Below are 19,581 nucleotides of genomic sequence, written 5' to 3' on the forward strand. Positions count from 1 at the left end.
GGGTGGGACCCAGATGGTAAGTATATCCTATGGAGGGTGTGCTTAAGGAATCAGTTAGAGAGCAGAGGCACTGGGAAATGATGTGGGTCTGGGCAAGACATCGGGGGTCCAGCAGGCTCTGGGAAGGTAGAGGTGAGCAGACAGTAAGAAATGTCAAAGAAGGGCTTTAGGCACAGAGAAGGCAGTATGATAGGGGGATGTCTGGCTTCACATGAGTCATTGATGATGCTACCAAAAGCCGATAGCCTGCATAATGTTTTAATTCATCTCTGAAAAAATTTAAAGAAGAAAATATTTTACCTGTGGTGTCCTGAATACCGTGGGCCCCGGATATGGCCTATTCCTCGGCAGCCTGGAGTAGGACAGACAGCTTGGCCTGGAAGGATTTTCACATCTTTTGCTCCTTCAGGAAGTAAAAGAAACACCCTTAGCAAAGAAGAACTGGAAAGACTAAAATATGTAAATGATATTCATTGAGACTTTATAAATTAAAAACATGTATTGGGTACTTGTGATGTTTTATAAAATGATTGAGCAGAAAATATCATTGCTGTGATAGATAACACTAAAAGCAACTAATATCAGAGGCAGAGCAAAATAAATAAACACTGAAGAAATTATTTTAAAAAAACAGTGTGAGAATATTCATTATCTCTTTCAGAGAATAGTACTGGAAAAAGCTATACAGCCATGAGGTGAGAATGTGAGGGGGTGATGTCTAGTTTGTGGTTTCCCATTATACTACTCCCACTGACCACAGCAAGGCACCCCCAAATGCTAGACAGAAACAAGATGAGCAATTGTGCATGCCAAAGACAGCGAACCAACGGGGCCCTACATGTGCTTCCTCAATCAGTTGTCACAGCTATCTGAAGAACTGCCTGACCCATACCACACACACACTATGCACACTGCCCACACCACACACACCACAACCACACACCACACACACATAACACACCACACCCACAAACACCACACCATACACACCACACACACCACACTATACTATATATAACCACTTCAGAGATGAAGTCTGTCAAGCACAAGAAACAATTCATCTGTAAAGATTACCAGGATTTAACCCCCTTGCTCTGTTCTGAGACTTTCCTCAGTCTGCTCTCCCTCATTTTCCCTCTCTCCAACACAGATATCAGCTCCTAGAATGCTCTACCCGCTACTGTCAGACATCTGGGTCTCACTTCCCTGACAGTCCCACATTCTCCTTCTCTCTCCTCAGCTTTTGTACTTCCACTTCCTGTGCAAGCTCCCCATTTCCTGTCCTCATTTCACGGTTTTCTCTATTCCCACTCTAACTCTGTCTGGCTGCTGCCTGAAGAGAGTACATTCTGAGCTTTCTTCCGCAGAAAATGTTCACTTTCTCAGCCCCATGTGTCTCAGAACTGGCAGGGAAGCCAGGGCCCCCCTCTCTTCCCAGCATCTCTTCTGGACCACATTTCTTTCATGTTCTTCAATACTCCAGTTCTTCTGAGGCTGACTCCATGGGGCTCCCTCACCACTGGCCCTCTCAGTGCTCACACCTGCCTGCCTGCCAGCCAGGCCACTCAGAGAAGACTGCAGCCCTCACTCACTGTGTTCCATTCTGTCTCAGCTCCAGCAATACCGAGGCATCTCAATATGCACAGTCATAGCGTTTAATCTGCTGCCCTCACAGATCATTAACCAACTCATCTCCAGTGGCTTCTTCCCTGAATCCATCTGGGCCAAACACAAGGAAAACCCTTTGGATCTTGTCAGCACTAAAATGACACTGCATCTAAAATCACTAAGCAAAGAGTCCATCTAACTACAAAATCTTGTCCTTCCAGATTGCTTGCTCAGGTATCCCACCCAATTCCTGATGATGTTTTCAACACCACTAGAATTCCCAGGCCACTAATTTCCCTTCTTTTTCCTACCATCAGTCATTAAGCCCCACTTACTGTAACTCCCTTCTCTTATCTTAGATTCTATCAACCAGTATTTGACCCTCTATTGCAAATAACTTAAATTCCCTTCCCTCTCTGACCTTATCACAAGTGCCTGGGGGGTGGGAGAAGCCAACCATGGATCAAATGTACTATCCTGCTGCTCTGTGTTTTGTGCAACTAAGTTCTCCTGGGAAAAATTACACAACAGTGCAGACTGTTACCAAAACTTCTTCCTCTCTTCAATACCACATGGACTCCTCTAAACTCTTCAAACCTTCCACCAACCTCCACCCTTCAGCTGTCAGTAGCTGAGTTTGCCTGCTACATCACTGAGACACCAGGAGATCGCCCTCCTGTGCACCATCTTCCTCCTTCCTTCCCATCACAATGCAGGAACAATTCCCTCTCCAATCACCATTTATGTTGAGTCATAGCTACCTCATTCTCCAGGATCTTTAGGTGATTGGATATTCTAATCACTCCTGGACTTTTGAATCCTTTCTACCAACATTTACACCTACTCCAGTTTCTCCAATTACAAAAAGAAAAGAAGACAAAAACAGAAAACAAAAGCTTAAAACTCTACTTGGCACCCATATTTCCTGTTACTGCTGTTTCACTCTTTCCCCCTTCATAGACAAATTTCTCAGAGAAGTTATCTTTATTTCTTCACATCTTGCTTCTCAAATCACATCATTCTATCTTCTGAGGTGAGTAATGACCTTTATGTATTAAGCCCAACATACACTGCAGAGTATGCATTACACTAGATGTCTTGGTACTATTAATCACTGTCTCCTTCTTGAATTGTTACTGTCCACTGGCTTTGGTGACATCATACTCTGACAATTTCCCTTTGCCAGCTTTCCCTCCTCTAGTTAACCTTAAAATGTCACAGAGCACCACATTTTGTTCTTGGGCTATCCATTTCAACACTCCATTTATCAACTGTGCTACAAATGCTCATAGACTATAGCCCCGACATTCTTTATGTTCCAGACCAATACTTCTAACTCCATACATTCAACTCCAATGCACCTCCACTGGGATCTCTCAAAGGCATTTCAAAGTCAACATGTTCAAACTGAAGTCATCATCTTGTCCCCCAACCTTCTTTTCTGCTAGAGCTGCTCATTCCAATAAATCACATCACACTCCATTCCAGAAACCTGGAATAATTCTTGACATCTCTTCTCTTTCATTTCACTCTGCCTCAACTTCCAATTGATTCTCAATCTCTTACATATTTATTTAGCCAGCCAATTTTTCTTCATTACTAGTGTGACTGGCCTAATCCAAGTCATCATCATCTCCTTGGAGCATTTCTGTAGCCATTCTTGACTCATTCCAACCTATTCTACTTGCAACCAGAGTGCCATTTTCAAAACATAAGTCTAATCTAAGCAATAGATTCTTATTGATGTTTGGATTACATCCAAAATTCACATCCTGGTCTACCTGATCTGATTCCTATATACCTCTTCAGCTATATCTCACTTGATTTTCCCCCATATTCAATATTCAGCATCCAAACTGGTCTCTTCCTGCCCCTTAACCTACCAGGTTCTTCCACACTGGAGAGCATGTGCATGTTGGGATGACCTTCCTATTACTAAGCCTAGATAACTCCCATTTATATTCCAGATCACAGCTATATTTCACTTCCTCAGACTGCCTTCCGTAGAGTATGTTAGGTTCCTATTTCATATAACATTTGCCAAAATACAAATTGAATGTTTATTTGTTTAATGTTTATCTCTTTATTAGACTATGAGCTGCATGCATATGTATATTTCATTCTTACGTGACCAGTACCTAGACTGACGGAGAGTTGGTGGACACATAATTGGTGCTCCATAAATGCTTATTGAATAAACAGATGAATATCCCACAGTCCTCCCCTCAAGATGCTCTTGGATAAGAAAAGATTATTACACAAAATCAAAACAAAACAGAAATTTGGCCCTGGCCGGGTAGTTCAGTTGGTTGGAGTGTCATCCTGTACACCAAAATGTTGCAGGTTCAATTCCTGGTCAGGGCACACACCTAGGTTGAGGATTTGATCCTTGGTCCCAACTCGTGGGAGGCAATCAATCGATGTTTCTCTTTCATATTGATGTTTCTCTCTCTTTCTTTCTCAATCAATCAATAAAAACATATCCTAGGGTGAGGATTAAAAAACAACCCAGAAATTTGCATTACAGTTTGATTATGTTGTACAAAAATACTGACTGAAGCTGGGTCCCAATATGTGGTGATATTAGAATAAATATTTATACTTCATATAAATTTTTATTAAATTTATCAAAAAATAAGAAAGTATGTCTTACACACTTGTGCTTGCACAGCTTCACAAAATACCTTGAGAGAAAAAATAGAAAGAAATAAGACCTCCCAAAGGTGGCTTTTGGAAACGCTTAAAAAAATAGAAAGGAAATAGAGAGAAAAAATAGAAAGAAATAAGCCTCCCAAAGGTGGCTTTTGGAAACGCTTAAAAAAATACCCCAACAATTTTTAAACAACTCGAGGGAACTGAAGTTTAAAAAGTGTAAACAAGTCCCTTATGTAAGAAGTATTCTTATGTTAGTCAGCAAATAAAAGGATCTATGAGAAAATAAAGGGACACAAGATATAAGAGACTGTTATCCTAACTGTACCTCACAATATACTGCCAAGGCCATTGTCACAAAGGCCTGGAATATTAACCCATATACCTTCTAGCAGCCAGCCCATGTGTCACTCTGTGTGGATAATACTACAGGAAATTCTCAATGCTTTTTAGCATTTTTTTCAGGACCATTTTAATGCACTTGATTAAATTAAGATTTAAAGGGATCTTTTAAATATTTAACACTCATGGCTGTCCTAATTCTCTCCTTGTTAGATCTGTAAGGAGAGTATGACCTCAGCTATTGGGAGAAGAAGTAATATATTAAGAATTACAGCAAGGGAACACAACAAAAGAGTTAAGAAAAACATGCAATAAAAATGCATAGACTCAAACAATTTTCTTGGTAAATTCTGTATGATGCTTAATGTGTTAACTCAAGGATGAATAAGACAGAGAGCCATCTGCAGGAAAAAAACCTGTACATTCTACAACCCTTCATATTATTTCCTCTAGAATAAAGGGAACCTATAATAAAACTAATTTCTATCCTAGGTCCTCAGAAAAATAACTGCATTTTCACCAAGAATATCTTATTTGTAACTTGGATATTTAGAGAATTAGGTCTTTAGAAAAAATGTTCTCCACTTGAAATCACTCCTTCAGAGAGATTGTCCCTAAACATATTGCCCGTTCTTGCCTTCCTTTTACCACCTTATTAGAAATTATTTTCCTAGTTTATCTGTTTATCATCTGTCTCCCTTCACTAAAGTAAGGGCATCGACCTTATCTAATTTGTTTACCATTATATCCCAGCCCCTGCTACAGCAGCGACTAGCACAAAAGAGATATGGACTAAGTATGTTTTAAGAATGAATAAAGAATCATGAAGACAACGACAATTAACATCTGTAGGCATTATTTTGGTATATTTTGACCAGAACGCTGTGAGATAATAACCACCTGATCCTCATTTCAGAGCTTAGCGTGCCTAAAATCAATCTGGTTCTCTACATCTAAATATTATTGGCTACTCGCTATATCAAGCAGTTGAATAACTTCTAATTTATTCCAGTTATTTCATAAAAAATTTACTCAAGCAGGAGTTGATATAATAGCAGATAATGATATCTGTCATGCTAGCATAATAAATGCCAGACAGTATTCCAGGTGCCAAGACAACAAAGAAATGGAAATATGCTTGTAAACTGGAAATTATCTGAGTAATGAATAATGCTTCACACTAACAGGATACTCACTGTAGTAAAAGGTCCTTGTGGATCCTCCTTCCCACAGAAGTACACGGTTGCCACGAACACCAGGACAGACACTGTAGTTGCCCACCAACATCCATTCCCTCCTTTCTTGCTGACTAAACCATGACTTGTTTTAGTGCAGCGATATGCCTTACTAAAAGTGTTAGCTTTCCCAGCCTCTCTCATCCAGACTTGGTCATATGACACTGTCCTGGGCAATAAGATCCAGGAAAAGGCAAGGTGAGGAAGTCTATAAATGCTCTTTTTTCCTAAAGATGACGGTGATCTTCTTTGCCCATTTCTTCCTCCTTTGACCTTTGCAGAACTCAGATTTAAGCATTCATGAGGTGACAAGCACAAGGACAAGAGCAGAAGTGTTGAAGGAAGCAGAGAATAAAGGAAAACTGAGCCTGGATTCAAGACGTGCCAGGGGGTCCAAACACATCAGTGTCTGTCACAGACAAAAAATAACCCTCTTTTTGATTAAACCACTGTGAGCCGATTTTTGTGTCACTTGGAGCTAAAAACTCCCTAGGGTAAAACAGCAATTTTATTTTGTTTCTTTTTTGTGTGTGAAATCAAGTAATTGTTCTGAAACAAAAACTAGAATTGCATGTGGGTATCAGACCTATTGTCACGTAAACATGATGTAAGATATCAAGGACAAAGCAAGAAAAAGAGGTTGCACTCCTCTCTAGGAAATGAGAAAGTGAACTATCCTTTATTTCAAAGTGGCCCAAACCGACAACCCTGTGTGATGTGAATGGAAGGGCTTATTTTACCCCCTTATCCCCCCACAGAATGTGCTGGAAGCTGAGATCATCTCCCTCCTTCTGTGTAGGAAGCAGTTTCCTCTTAGAATTGTTATTGTATTTGGTATAGAGCTGACCCAGAGCATAATGACAATTCTGATACTAACTGAAACAAATGAAGATATACTATATGAACTCCAGATTGGTACTGGTCAGCTTCAGAAAATAAGAATCAAGCAGCAGCAGCATTTTCTCCTTATTTCAACTCTATCCACTCTCTGCTGAAAAAGCATGCAGTTCAACCTGATTCATTTAGGAGGTGTTTTATAGACAAACTAGAGGCCCAGTGCATGAAAATTTGTGCACTTGGGGGGATCCCTCAGCCTGGCCAGCACCCTCTCACAATCCAGGACCCCTCAGGTAGGGTCCCTACGCCTGGCCTGAGATCAGGGCCTATTGGGTCTTTCCTTCCCCTGGCTGCAGGCAGCTGGCCCCACCCCCGCCACTACCACTGCTTGCCATCTGTGCAGCACTGCCCCCGCCCCTCCCCTGCCACCAGTGGCCTCCCTCTGCAGGCGACAAGCATGGGGTGCAATGGCTTGGCTGGCCTGGGCCTACCTCTGTGGGACGATCGCTACTTGGCAGCACACCTGCCACAGAGTCATGGTAGGTGGCCTGGGCCTCCCTCTTTCTTTGCTGGGGGGCAGGGCCAGCTCTGCAAGGGGCCATCTGCCTACCTGATTGCCTGCCCCTAACCGCTGGCCTGCCTACCTGGTCACCCCTAACCCCTTGCTTGGGGCCAGGGCCAGCCCTCTGAGGGGCCATGGTGGTTCTGGTCTTTGGTAGTTCTGGTCATTATGCTTATGGTGGCCGGCCTTTTATTATATAGGATGGCATTAGCATGGGTGATAATATCCACTAGAGCAGTGGTTCTCAATCTTCTGGTCCTTTAAATACAGTTCCTCATGTTGTGACCCAACCATAAAATTATTTTCGTTGCTACTTCATAACTGTAATGTTGCTACTGTTATGAATCATAATGTAAATATCTGATATGCAGGATGGTCTTAGGCGATCCCTGTGAAAGGGTCGTTAGACCGCCAAAGGGGTCGTGACCCACAGTTTGAGAACCGCTGCAGAGGATGTAACAGAAAAGTGGGACAGATTTAAATGTCACTGATAACAGACAAGTTAAAATACTTTATTTACTATTATTATCTAAATAAATTACCCACTGAGGGTTATTCATTCATTTAAGGAGATATTAAGTGCCTGCTACATGCCAGACAGTATTCCAGGTGCTAGGAATAAGGCAGTATACCCTACAGAAAGGCCTGACCCTTTGGAGCTTACCTTCTGTTGCCAAAGACAGAATCAACAATCAAATGGCTGGAGCAACATGGATAATGGATAGGGTGCAAGAGATCAGACAAGTCAGAGCAAAAGGGTCTGCCTTATATTCTGGGTTAGAGTGAGGATACTGGAAAGTATAGAGAGGGACTGAATCAGTGAGAAAATATGGGGTCATGTTCCTTGAGAAGCATTTGCTTCTACTGGAAACCAGTAAAGGTCTTGGGCAGGCTCTGCATTGGGGTGGAACTAGAGGTGCCAATGTAGCGATGACATCCATACCTGGCATTGAAAGCCATGGACTAGATGAGGTCCCATAGTGAGTTAGTGTCCTGGGGGAGAGCAGAAGCCTGAGGACTGAGCCCTGGGGAACACAGTATGTAGAGACAAGAAAGCATGAGAAAGGGGCCAAAAAGGAGCAGCTGGGGGAGTAAGAGTAAAGCCAAGAAAAACGCATTGTTCACAGAGGAAGCATGTGAAGGTAGGGAGTCAGTGGCTGTGAGCAGGGCTGGGTGCCTGGAACATTTTCATTGAACAGACAGGAACAGGCCTGACTGAAGTTCAAGGAAGAATGGCAGAGGAAAGAGGGAAATCATAGCTTAAACTATTCTGATGAGTTTTTTATATGAAGGATGGTATAAAAGTGGGTTTGTGGTCAAGCATATATTGTTATTATTGTTTCTGTTTGAGTGATAACGGTGATGTTTCTGTCGAAGGAAAATGTGATAATATAGAGACAGGGTGTAATTATAGGGAAAGGTTTTTGAGTGGCCACATAGGGATAAGCTGGAGGCCAGTGGGGACTGAGTGCTGACAGCAGGGACTCAAGCAGTTTCAGTGGCAGGGGCATGTGTACAGAGGAGGGTGTGCTGGAAGATCAGTGTGGGGGGTGACCAATTTTTTCCTGAGAGCATTTATTTTCTCAGCAAAATAGCAGCAAGATATCAGCTGAGACTAAGAATGGAGCAAGGGATGCAACAGTATTAAATCTAGAGAAAAAAATAAAGTGTTCAAATATGCTCATGTTCTCATTTCAAATAATTAAGCTTTCACGCTTTTTTTTGAATTGGAAACTTTTGTATCTGTAGCCTGTTTTCTTTTTCACCCAATACCCAGGAAATTTATATTATAGTTTGCTAAGAAGATTTAATGAAATAATTACCCTTGACTGTTGGAGAATGCAAATAATAAGCATATTTTTCAAACTAATATTATAGGTTAATCATACTTATTCTCCGTCTCCTAATAAAATTGGGGACAATAAATACCCGTTGTGATATAACAATGAGTTTCTCAAAAAAGGAGAAGAAATAGTGTAACTAAACACCATGTTTACTTGTACTGGGTTTCAGACTGTTGGGTTTCATGATATATAAATAAAATAGAACAATAATTTTCTGAAATGGAAATGCAAAATAATTTTTTTTTTAAATATATTTTATTGATTTTGTACAGAGAGGAAGGGAGAGAGATAGAGAGTTAGAAACATCGATGAGAGAGAAACATCGATCAGCCGCCTCCTGCACATCTCCTACTGGGGATGTGCCGGCAACCCAGGTACATGCCCTTGACCGGAATCGAACCTGGGACCCTTCAGTCTGCAGGCCGACGCTCTATCCACTGAGCCAAACCGGTTTTGGCCAAAATAATTTTTAAAAGGTCACTAAAACTATTATACTTACTTGGCGATTCAGAAAAAACATTAACGATAACAATGTCAATATTAGTAGAGGAAGATAAATTAACCATCCACCTATCACAGGAAAACATTCAGAAGTGTGCTAGAGTCCTGAAGGACCAGTGAACATGAAAACGATACTAATCCCACCCCACAGAAAAATGTGGTAAGAAAAGAGGGCAAAAGCAATGGACAGTTTTCTAGAGGTCCCTTCCACAGATCTGACAGAGCTTCTGAGCAGTGAGGACAAAAAGTGAAACGTGGTATGTTGGGTTTTGCTGAGTATTTAAAAAAAGACTGCAGAGCAGCTGGCAAAGATTTTCTTAGCAAATATGTTAAAATGCATTTATCACATGCTGAGCTTTAAACAGGGAAAGAATAGTATGGTGGGTAATTGGATAATTGCACAAGGATCCCAGAACAAGAGGATCTCATGTGTAATATGGGTACAGTTTCAGGAAGACCATAGGTTTGCTGGAAAACGGGATGATTCAACCTGAGATATCTGGATAAAATATTTCTTTGGCTGCTGTGAAGGTCTAGAGACAAACAGTGAGGACTATGTGAATGGTGTTCACCAATATGTGGCTGTAATGACATTTAAACAGGGAATTTATATCATCAGTTATACCATACCATAATTATTTAAATAGACAAAACTAGGCTCTTTTTATAATACTAAATAGCATAAGCCTTCATAAATTGCCAACCGGTTTTATTGCCTAGTTTTTAAACTTTGAAAAAAATCAGGAAAATGACACTCTTGATTTATGCAGGAAAAAACTGAGAGAGGTCCATGTAGATAAGACAGAAGCATCGGATTTTAAGACTAGAAAAAACTTTAAGGATTATTGGCTCACTGAAAAATTTGGTTTACATGTCACGAAATAGAACTAAGCCTACATCTAACCGATAAATTTATTGTGAGGAACTGAGGGTAATATGGCATCAAAAAGTAACTAATATAAACACTATTTCACTAGACTTTCCTACTACTTTTTTTCATTATTTTTAAGGAAAAAATCAAAACAGACAGACAATCTTCTAAATCTTAATTTTGATATAATTTTGTCTCAAAGATCATTTAAAAAACCTAAAACTACTTTCTTTGCTCTGAACCTCCTTTAGCTTGTCTTTTATATAAAAACAGAGGCCCGATGCACGAATTTCTGCCAGGGGCTCGGCCCTCAAAGCCCCGGCTTTGTTCAGAAGGTCTTCTGGGCGATTGTCCTGATGGTCATTCTGCTGTTTGGTCTCATTAGCATATTAGCTCTTTATTATATAGAATCAGATTTTTTAAAAAATGACTAATTTGGTACTGGATTTATGTAAATGGATTATTCCCATCTAATCTAAATGAAAATGCTGCAAAACCACCCTTCTCTCCTTCTCAATCGTTTTCTCTCTCCCTCTCCCTGATGTCTGTAACCGTTGCTTGGAAAGAAGCAGGACCAGTGTAGGAGTTTCTTCACTGGCGGCTTTGAATTAGTCTGGATTATAGAATTTAGTGAGAAAGACAAGCCCTTACTGACTGCAAGTGTCAGTGTTGCCCTCAAGGGAGCTCCATGCACAGAGATGCCACAGACTAGACGACCTACATGTTGCCTGATAAAAACAGCAAATAATAATGTTCATCACAGACATAAAGGCAACCACTCAGAGAAGCCTCCCATCACAAGGTACAACCATCCAGATTCTAGCTCGCCTATGGCTCTGTGGCAGCAAAGGTAGCATGGGCCCCAGGGACTGCCATTTCAGTCCCATCTGGAGCAGCAGGGCAATAGCAGACCAGGTTAGAGGCCATGGACACAGCAGGATCAGGAGAGCCTGAGAGTCAACTAGAGAAAGGAGAGAGGTCCCATGACTGGCATACAAAGCAGGAAGGACTCAGATATATTTAAACATATAAATTTTCAGGTCCCACAAAATCAGAATTCTGGAGGTAAGCTTGTAAATCTTATTTCTTAAGTATTCCCCATTCAGGTTGGGAACCACTGACCTAGTCTATCCACTTAATTTGGCAAACAAGGAAATAAAGTTTTAGAAGGTTAAATAATCTGTGCTATATAGAAAACCACATTTCAGTTGATAGGACAAGAACTTAAGGTTCCTAAGTTATAGATCTGTACTCTTTGACTCTGCTATGCTGTCCAATAAGCAATTGCTATAACAGAAACTTTTATATGTTCATATACACAAATTTTTTAAAATACATTTTATTGATTTTTTACAGAGAGGAAGAGAGAGGGATAGAGAGTTAGAAACATCAATGAGAGAGAAACATTGATCAGCTGCCTCCTGCACACCTACTGGGGATGTGCCTGCAACCAAGGTACATGCCCTTGACTGGAATCGAACCCAGGACCTTTCAGTCTGCAGGCCGACCCTCTATCCACTGAGCCAAACCAGTCAGGGCTACACAAATTTATTAATCAACAATTCCTAGCTTTAAAGGATAGCAAGGATAGACATGAATGTCAAGGTAGCCAACTACACACAATGAACAGAATAGTCTGGCTGATCCCACCATGCTATCAGCAATGGATGTGGTAAGGACCACATGTGGGAGTCAGAGACCATCACTACTCCCTTAGTCCTCGTGCTCCTCCCAATGGGAGCAGATCCCTGAGCTGGCACTGTTCCTAGTATTTAAAATGAGATGTGGTTTTCATACAGCATGACTTTCTGCTCACCAACACATCACCTAATGCTGAACAGGTGCTGACTGTTCAGTTCAATGACAGTGGTAACCCCTGTGCTGGGCTTACTGAGACACAGTTTGCAATAACTGTGACTGAAAACATTTTTTGCTTTACTTGCTGAATCTAGAAACTAACCCTAGAATAAGACGTGAGTCCACTGTTGCTGAATTTTCCATGGCTGCCTGGCATTGTATAACATTTGGTCGGAGATATTACACAAGCTGCACATTAAAGAATGAAAACTTGTCTTTTTGCAAATATGATACTATTTTGATTATTATTGCTTTGTAGAGTAATCCGAAGCCAGGAGAGATGGATGGATCTATAGAATATCATGCTATGAGAAATAAGTCAGATGGAAAAAAGTCAAGAACCATATAATTTCATTCATATCCTATCTAATAAAAGACAAAAAGGGCAATTAATCGTACCTTCACTATGCTTCCCATTGGCTAATCAGCGCCATATGCAAATTATTTGCATACTGCGGGCAGGGCTGGCCAGTGCCAGACGTCATCCGGGCCCGTGTCCGGCCCTGGGTGGCCGGGCTTAGGTGGCACGATTGCGTCACCTAAGCCCCGCCCCAGCTGGGACCCCCGTGTGCCGCCTAAGCCCCGCTGCCAGCAGCAGGCAAGTGTGGAGGGCGGGCGGCCCCCGGGTGGGCCTGCTCCTGGGATCGCCATGGAGATCCCAGAGCAGGCAAGTTCGGAGGGTGGGCGGCCCCCGGGTGGGCCTCCTCCTTGAATAGCCATGGCGATCCCAGAGCAGTCAAGTTCCCCACAGGCAGCACCCAGCAGGGCCTAACCCCAGTCTCTGCAGTGATCCATGAGCAGGAAAGTGCAGCCTGCAGGCAGCACCCCACCCTGGCCACAGCTCAAGGTAGAGAAAAACATGCAGTGGAGGCCAGGAGCCTAAGAGATCAACACAGAGGGGCGCCTGCTCCAAGCCTCCAGGGTGTGGCTGGGGGCAAGCCCCCAGCAGACACACACACTCACACACACAGACACACACACACACACACACACACACACACGATGCCTGCTCCGAGCCTCTGCTGCCAGACTGTGGCCATCAGTAGGACATCCACTGAGGGCTCCCAGACTGTGAGAGGGACAGGCTGGGCTGAGGGAACCCCACCCCCCAGTGCACGAATTTCGTGCACCGGGCCTCTAGTGTGGTATATAAAACTGAAAGCATTAATGAACAAACAAGACAAGCAAACAAGAAAAACCTCATAGACACAGCCATTAGTTTGGTGGCCACCAATGGAAAAAGGTGATTGGGGAAGGTTTATAAAGATAAAGAAGACAAAATAATAAGCTAGTCAGAGAAAGACAAGTATCACAAGATCTCACTCATATGTGGAATCTACTGAACAAAATAAACTAATGAACAAAATAGATACAGAGACATAGAAGCATGGGAAAGACTGGTAAATCTCAGAGGGAAGGGAGGAGAGGGGGCAGGAAAAGATTGACCAAAGACCTTGTATGCATATATGCATAACCCATGGACACAGAAAATAGTGCAGTGAAGGCCTGGGGGATGGGGGTGCAGTAGAGGGAGTCAATGAGGGAAACATCTGTAACAATAAAGATAAATTAAATAAAAGAAGGCAAAATATATGGTTACAGAAGAAGAACTGACTTTCAGTGGTAAATATACAATGCAACATACAGATGATGTATTATAGAACTGTACACTTGAAACCTATATAATTTTATTAACCGATGTCATCCAAATAAATTTAACTAAAAAAAAGAATGAAAACTTGTAAAAACTGTATTTTTTTTAAATGTACTTTTGATTTCAGAGAGGAAGGGAGAGGGAAAGAGAGTGAGAAATATCAATGATAGAGAATCACTGATCAGCTGCCTCCTGCACGCCCCCTAGTTGGATTGAGCCTGCAACCTGGCATGTGCCCTGATGGGGAATCTAACACTGACCTCCTGGTTCATAGGTTAATGCTCAATCATTGAGCCACACCAGCTGGGTGAAAACTATTTCTTTACTCTGTTTTACAATTCCTTAGGTCATAAACGATTTTTAAAAAAATATATTTTATTGATTTTTTACACAGAGGAAGGAAGAGGGATAGAGAGTCAGAAACATCGATGAGTGAGAAACATCGACCAGCTGCCTCCTGCACACCCCCTACTGGGGATGTGCCCGCAGCCAAGGTACATGCCCTTGACCGGAATCGAACCTGGGACCCTTCAGTCCGCAGGCCGACGCTCTATCCACTGAGCCAAACCAGTTAGGGCATAAACGATTTTAATAGTCAGGAAAACAGTCCAGAAAAGGAGCATTATGAAGAATTTATGGTTATTAAAGGGGAAGGATGTCTTGAAAGGGAAGGTCAGTAATGCAGAAGGTATGCATTACTGGGATGTAATGCCAGTATGATATGCTATCAGCACCGTGCCTCTCACCATAATGGATTTTAACTATTTGATGATCATAGAAATAACATTACATATAGATAACATTTCTGAAGGAACGATACAAGTAAAATTAGAAGTAGTCTAAAGAATGCTCCAGGGCGGGTGAGATGGGGCAGAAGACGTTCAAATATAGCAGGGGGAGGCTTTTGGCTGGTCCATGTAGCTCTGGCTTTGCATCTGCAGCTGCTAGGGTGAGGAGCTCTTAAATATGTCGACCTGTGAGCAGATCATGAGAAAGATCTATACTCACCGGTGCTGGATGCACAGGTGCAGATTGTTGTTAGCCCAAAGACTTGTGCAGATTATTCTGCCATCATTATCTTATGTGTTGAAGTGAAACTCATTGCTTTGCTCAGAAAGAAATTCTAATTTTTACTTTTTGGTTTGAAATAAATGGCAAAGCATGAATGCTGCTGTCCACAATCTGGCCAGATGTGACTCATGGACTGGGACAGGATAATAATCTCTTTCAGCTTACTGTAAAACTACTGAGTCAGTCCATGACTTTGAGAAGTTAGTGTGTATTTGTTCTAAATGTCTGTAACTTTGCACAGAGCTGTACCTTGTTAAGATACAACCTACCAATGTCGGTAATGGGAGGACTAATACCCACCCACCTTGTTACATTCCATCTCCACCGAACAGCAGCGAGCAAAGTCATCTAGCTATGATGGAAAAATAACCTGTAAATCGTTCTGAGCTGCCACTAGGATTTCAAAGATTAAGTTTTAGAACCAAGTAAATGAGTTCTGCCTTCACACTTCCAGAAGGCAGAGCACACAGGATAAGACTTCAACAAGGACCATTTAAAACATAATATCATTTAGACTGTAAGTACATTTTGAAATGTATTATTTTTCCTTGATATCTCTAGCATGCAAATCTGTAATTAGGGACTTCTAAAATAGCTAACTTTTTTAAAAAACACAATGCACTGTAATTGTCTATTAAGTCAATGACTACTTAGGGACTCTTAAAACACTGCTGATTACTTGCTTGCTGTATTTTGGAAGAACAAGTACTAAGATTCCTTATAAAATCGTCTTTAAAACAGAGTAAAATTGAAAATGTGTTGTTACTTAAGTTAACAATCTCCATTTTTTTCCTCTGAATGACATCTATCCATCATAGTTTCATTCCGCATCTAGCTATAATTGCATTAACTCTTACTTTATAATCTAAGTGAATTTCCATCTCTGATGAAATAAAACTTCTCTAATTCAACAGGACCCCAAATGCTCATCAAAGAGGGTTTTATTCATTATTCATTTCTTAATGTAGATTAATGAATTTCATCTCACTTAACAGGATAAACAATGTATTAGGCCATATGGTGCATTTACAAGTCATTCTGTTGTGCATCTGCTGTGTAATGAAACAAATGAGATAAAAATTCACTATATCTTTTTATCAGTTATGTTCTATTTTGCTTGTTTAACAGTTAAATAAATTAGCCTGTTGTTAAGGTCTTTATTTATAAAGGCTATGCATATTATACTTTGTATTACTATTTTACTAATATATACTTTAATTTCATAATAATGCTTCATTTAATCTACTTTGTAATCAAGCATCATAATTAGTTCTAAATACAAATCACAAATAAACTAGAGAGAGAACAATGACCAGGTTATTTAGACATGCAAGCCACTAGAAAATTTCCTTTTTCTGCCAGCCAACTTTTTATTAATGAAATGTTCCTTTGTTAGTAATGAGAAGTGTTTGGTCCATGTCTTTACCACTAGTCCTGACTAGACTAATTCCATAGCTACAACTAAATAATTCACTTCATAAAGGTTGTAGGTGAGAGCCCAATTCGGCCACTAGAGATGCATGTTTTGACATAAGTGATTAACCAATCCTTAGAGAGAGAAATGGATATAAAAAATATTATTGGAAGCCAAACACTAGAGAAATGATGACAGATGCAATACTCATTGACCCTCCACTCATGAAGCCTACAGTCTCATAAGCACTACTGATAAAAAGCTGGGAGATAGATGATTAAAGTAATACTTACATATTGTGAGAAAAGGAAGTTGTGAAATGTAATATAATAGTGGTGGCTGTTTTTAGATAATGTGGCCCAGGAAGGCCTTCCTCAGAAGAAACTATTTGAGATGAATTCTACAGAGTGAGAAAAAGTCCTCCATTCTACAGGGTGAGAGAGAGTCCCCCACTCTACAGTGTGAGAGAGAGTCCCCCACTCTACAGTGTGAGAGAGAGTCCCCCATTCTACAGGGTGAGAGAGTCCCCCACTCTACAGGGTGAGAGAGTCCCCCACTCTACAGGATGAGAGAGAGTCCCCCACTCTACAGGGTGAGAGACTCCCCCATTCTACAGGGTGAGAGAGTCCCCCATTCTACAGGATGAGAGAGAGTCCCCCACTCTACAGGATGAGAGAGAGTCCCCCACTCTACAGGGTGAGAGAGAGAGTCCCCCATTCTACAGGATAAGAGAGAGTCCCCCACTCTACAGGGTGAGAGAGAATCCCCCACTCTACAGGGTGAGAGAGAGAGTCCCCCACTATTCAGGGTGAGAGAGAGAGTCCTCCATTCTGAACAGAGAAGATAGAGGTGCTACCCTTTCTGGAAGCCCCGACTTGGCACTACCACAGGCTTCTCCAAGGCTGGAACCTCACACCAGCTGGGTCACCCATTTTCCTGTCTAAAGAAGGGGTGACAGAGAGGGAAGCCCCACATGATTATAAAAGTATTAACACACAGTAGGGTTCAGGCAAACCAGAAATGCATTCTAACCATGGCCCTGGACCACCTTTGTCCCAACAAGCTGGGCAAACTCTGAGTCTCCAGGGACCTGATGAGCTCAGAGAATTGTGTCACTTTTATGTTTGACACCCACATCTTTGGTGTCTCCCAAAAATAAAGCACTTTTTCTAGGTTGGTTCACACTTTTCGAGAATATGAATCAAACCCTCTCTCCTACATCTACTTATTTTTATACCTCAGCTGAGAGAGCAGTCTGCTCCTCTCAAGTTTGTGGTGGTTGGTATTAATGGCACAAACAGTGAGGCAAGCCTCCTCTGACAACTGGTCACCTTCAGTGGGGCTCTCCCTGGAGGGCTCAGCCAGCCCACTATGTCACTCCACACTCCCATCAGCTCTTGTCATTTTATGTTTGTTCTTTGTCATTTCAGAAAAAAAAAACACTTTATACATACCTATGAGAAAATTCAGTTACCAAGTGGCTCATCCAAGTCTACACTTAATTCAAAAACTGTTTCCTGGTTTGGTTTGGTTTTCTTTTTTGTCTCCAGCTATATTTCCCTTATTAGAGGTATCGGGACCTATCATAACTTTATTTCATTATTCTATCCCTACCTGAAAACATTAACAAAACATTTCCATGCAGTCAGATATTTTATTCTTTTTAAATATCACTTCTAAAAGTGTTTGTAAAACAAGGGCTGAAGGAGTAGGTAGGGGGAAATAATGTAGACAGATTACATTTATAAAATGCAGGAGGTTAGGAAAATAACAAGCAAATTGGACAAATATACACTGAGAGCCTATGCTGTGTGGAGAGCACAGGCTGAGCCACACAACCCATGGCAGGAAGTGGTGGGTCACTAGCAACATGAGGTGTCCGTCACCATGAGAAGTATTCTAGTAAGGGAGAAGGATGAGAACAGAAACAAATAAGCTTATCATCTCATGTCAGCCTATGAGAACTGTCATTAAGAAACACAAAGGCAGCTAACAGAGCTAAAGAATGGCAAGGCTGCCCTGACTGGTTTGGCTCAGTGGATAGAGAGTCGGCCTGCTGACACAAGGGCCCCAGGTTTGATTCCGGTCAAGGGCATGTACCTTGGTTGCGGGCACATCCCCAGTAGGGGGTATGCAGGAGGCAGCTGATCAATGTTTCTCTCTCATCGATGTTTCTAACTCTCTATCCCTCTCCCTTCCTCTCTGTAAAAAAATCAATAAAATATATTAAAAAAAGAAAAGAATGGCAAGGCTGTTGTCTTGTAAACAGCTCAACAGAGAAGGCATCTCTGGGAGGGACCCTCAGAACAAGCCTTGGGAGCACAGGGGGCACAGGTTCCAAGTCAAGGGCACAACAGGAGCAGACATGGATGCATGCTGTTATGCTGGGAAGAGCCCTGAGTGAGCAAGGACAAGAATACAAAACTCTGTTAGGAGCTCCCACGGGTCAAATTGCAGAGGGCCTGTGAGTGAGAGGAACAGCTGTGGAACAAACTCTGTGTGAGCCAAGAAGCCTTTGGAGGGTTCTGGGCACAAGAATGGCCAATAAATAAATAAATAAATAAATAACAAAACAAGGAGAGGACAAAATAGTGTAGGATGATAAGGATAAAGAGAAAACTCGCCCTAACTGGTTTGGCTCAGTGGATATAGCGTCAGCCTGAGGACTGGAGGGTCCCAGGTTCAATTCCAGTCAAGGGCATGTACCTTGGTTGCGGGCACATCCCCAGTAGGGGGTGTGCAGGAGGCAGCTGATCGATGTTTCTCTCTCATTGATGTTTCTAACTCTCTATCCCTCTCCCTTCCTCTCTGTAAAAAATCAATAAAATATATATATATATTTTTTAAAAAGAGAAAACTCATCTCCTCAAGGACATCAGACAAAGATTTGGAGACCATGTGACTCTTGACTGCAAATGATTTCACCTTGTTGGCCCAAGGCTAGAAGGATGGGAAAATACATCATACCCAGAGGCAGAGCAGCCTTCTGTATGGTCTAAGAAGCAAGGCAAAAGGAGACCCAACGAAAGTGCACTGCCTAAAACAGGGACAAAGAAATGGTAAATTGTGCTTAACAGAGAAGGCTATTAGAACTGGTCAAATCCATTTGATTTGACAACTAGAAAGCTACTAA

At 41.7% G+C, this 19,581-nt stretch overlaps 1 protein-coding gene across 1 annotated transcript in view; it reads right to left on the minus strand.

The window, feature by feature from the left end:
• Window positions 1–19,581, minus strand: part of L3MBTL4 (L3MBTL histone methyl-lysine binding protein 4) — a 258,313-nt gene that overhangs the window by 117,485 nt on the left and 121,247 nt on the right. The window contains exon 13 of the mRNA XM_070421567.1: window positions 301–403. Within this exon, the coding sequence (XP_070277668.1) occupies window positions 301–403 (103 nt within the window). The remainder of the gene's footprint in view (window positions 1–300; window positions 404–19,581) is intronic.

Source organism: Myotis yumanensis, unplaced genomic scaffold, assembly GCF_028538775.1.
Source record: "Myotis yumanensis isolate MYYU_CA2020_CCGP unplaced genomic scaffold, mMyoYum1.0.hap1 SCAF_7, whole genome shotgun sequence".
Lineage (NCBI taxonomy): Eukaryota > Metazoa > Chordata > Mammalia > Chiroptera > Vespertilionidae > Myotis > Myotis yumanensis.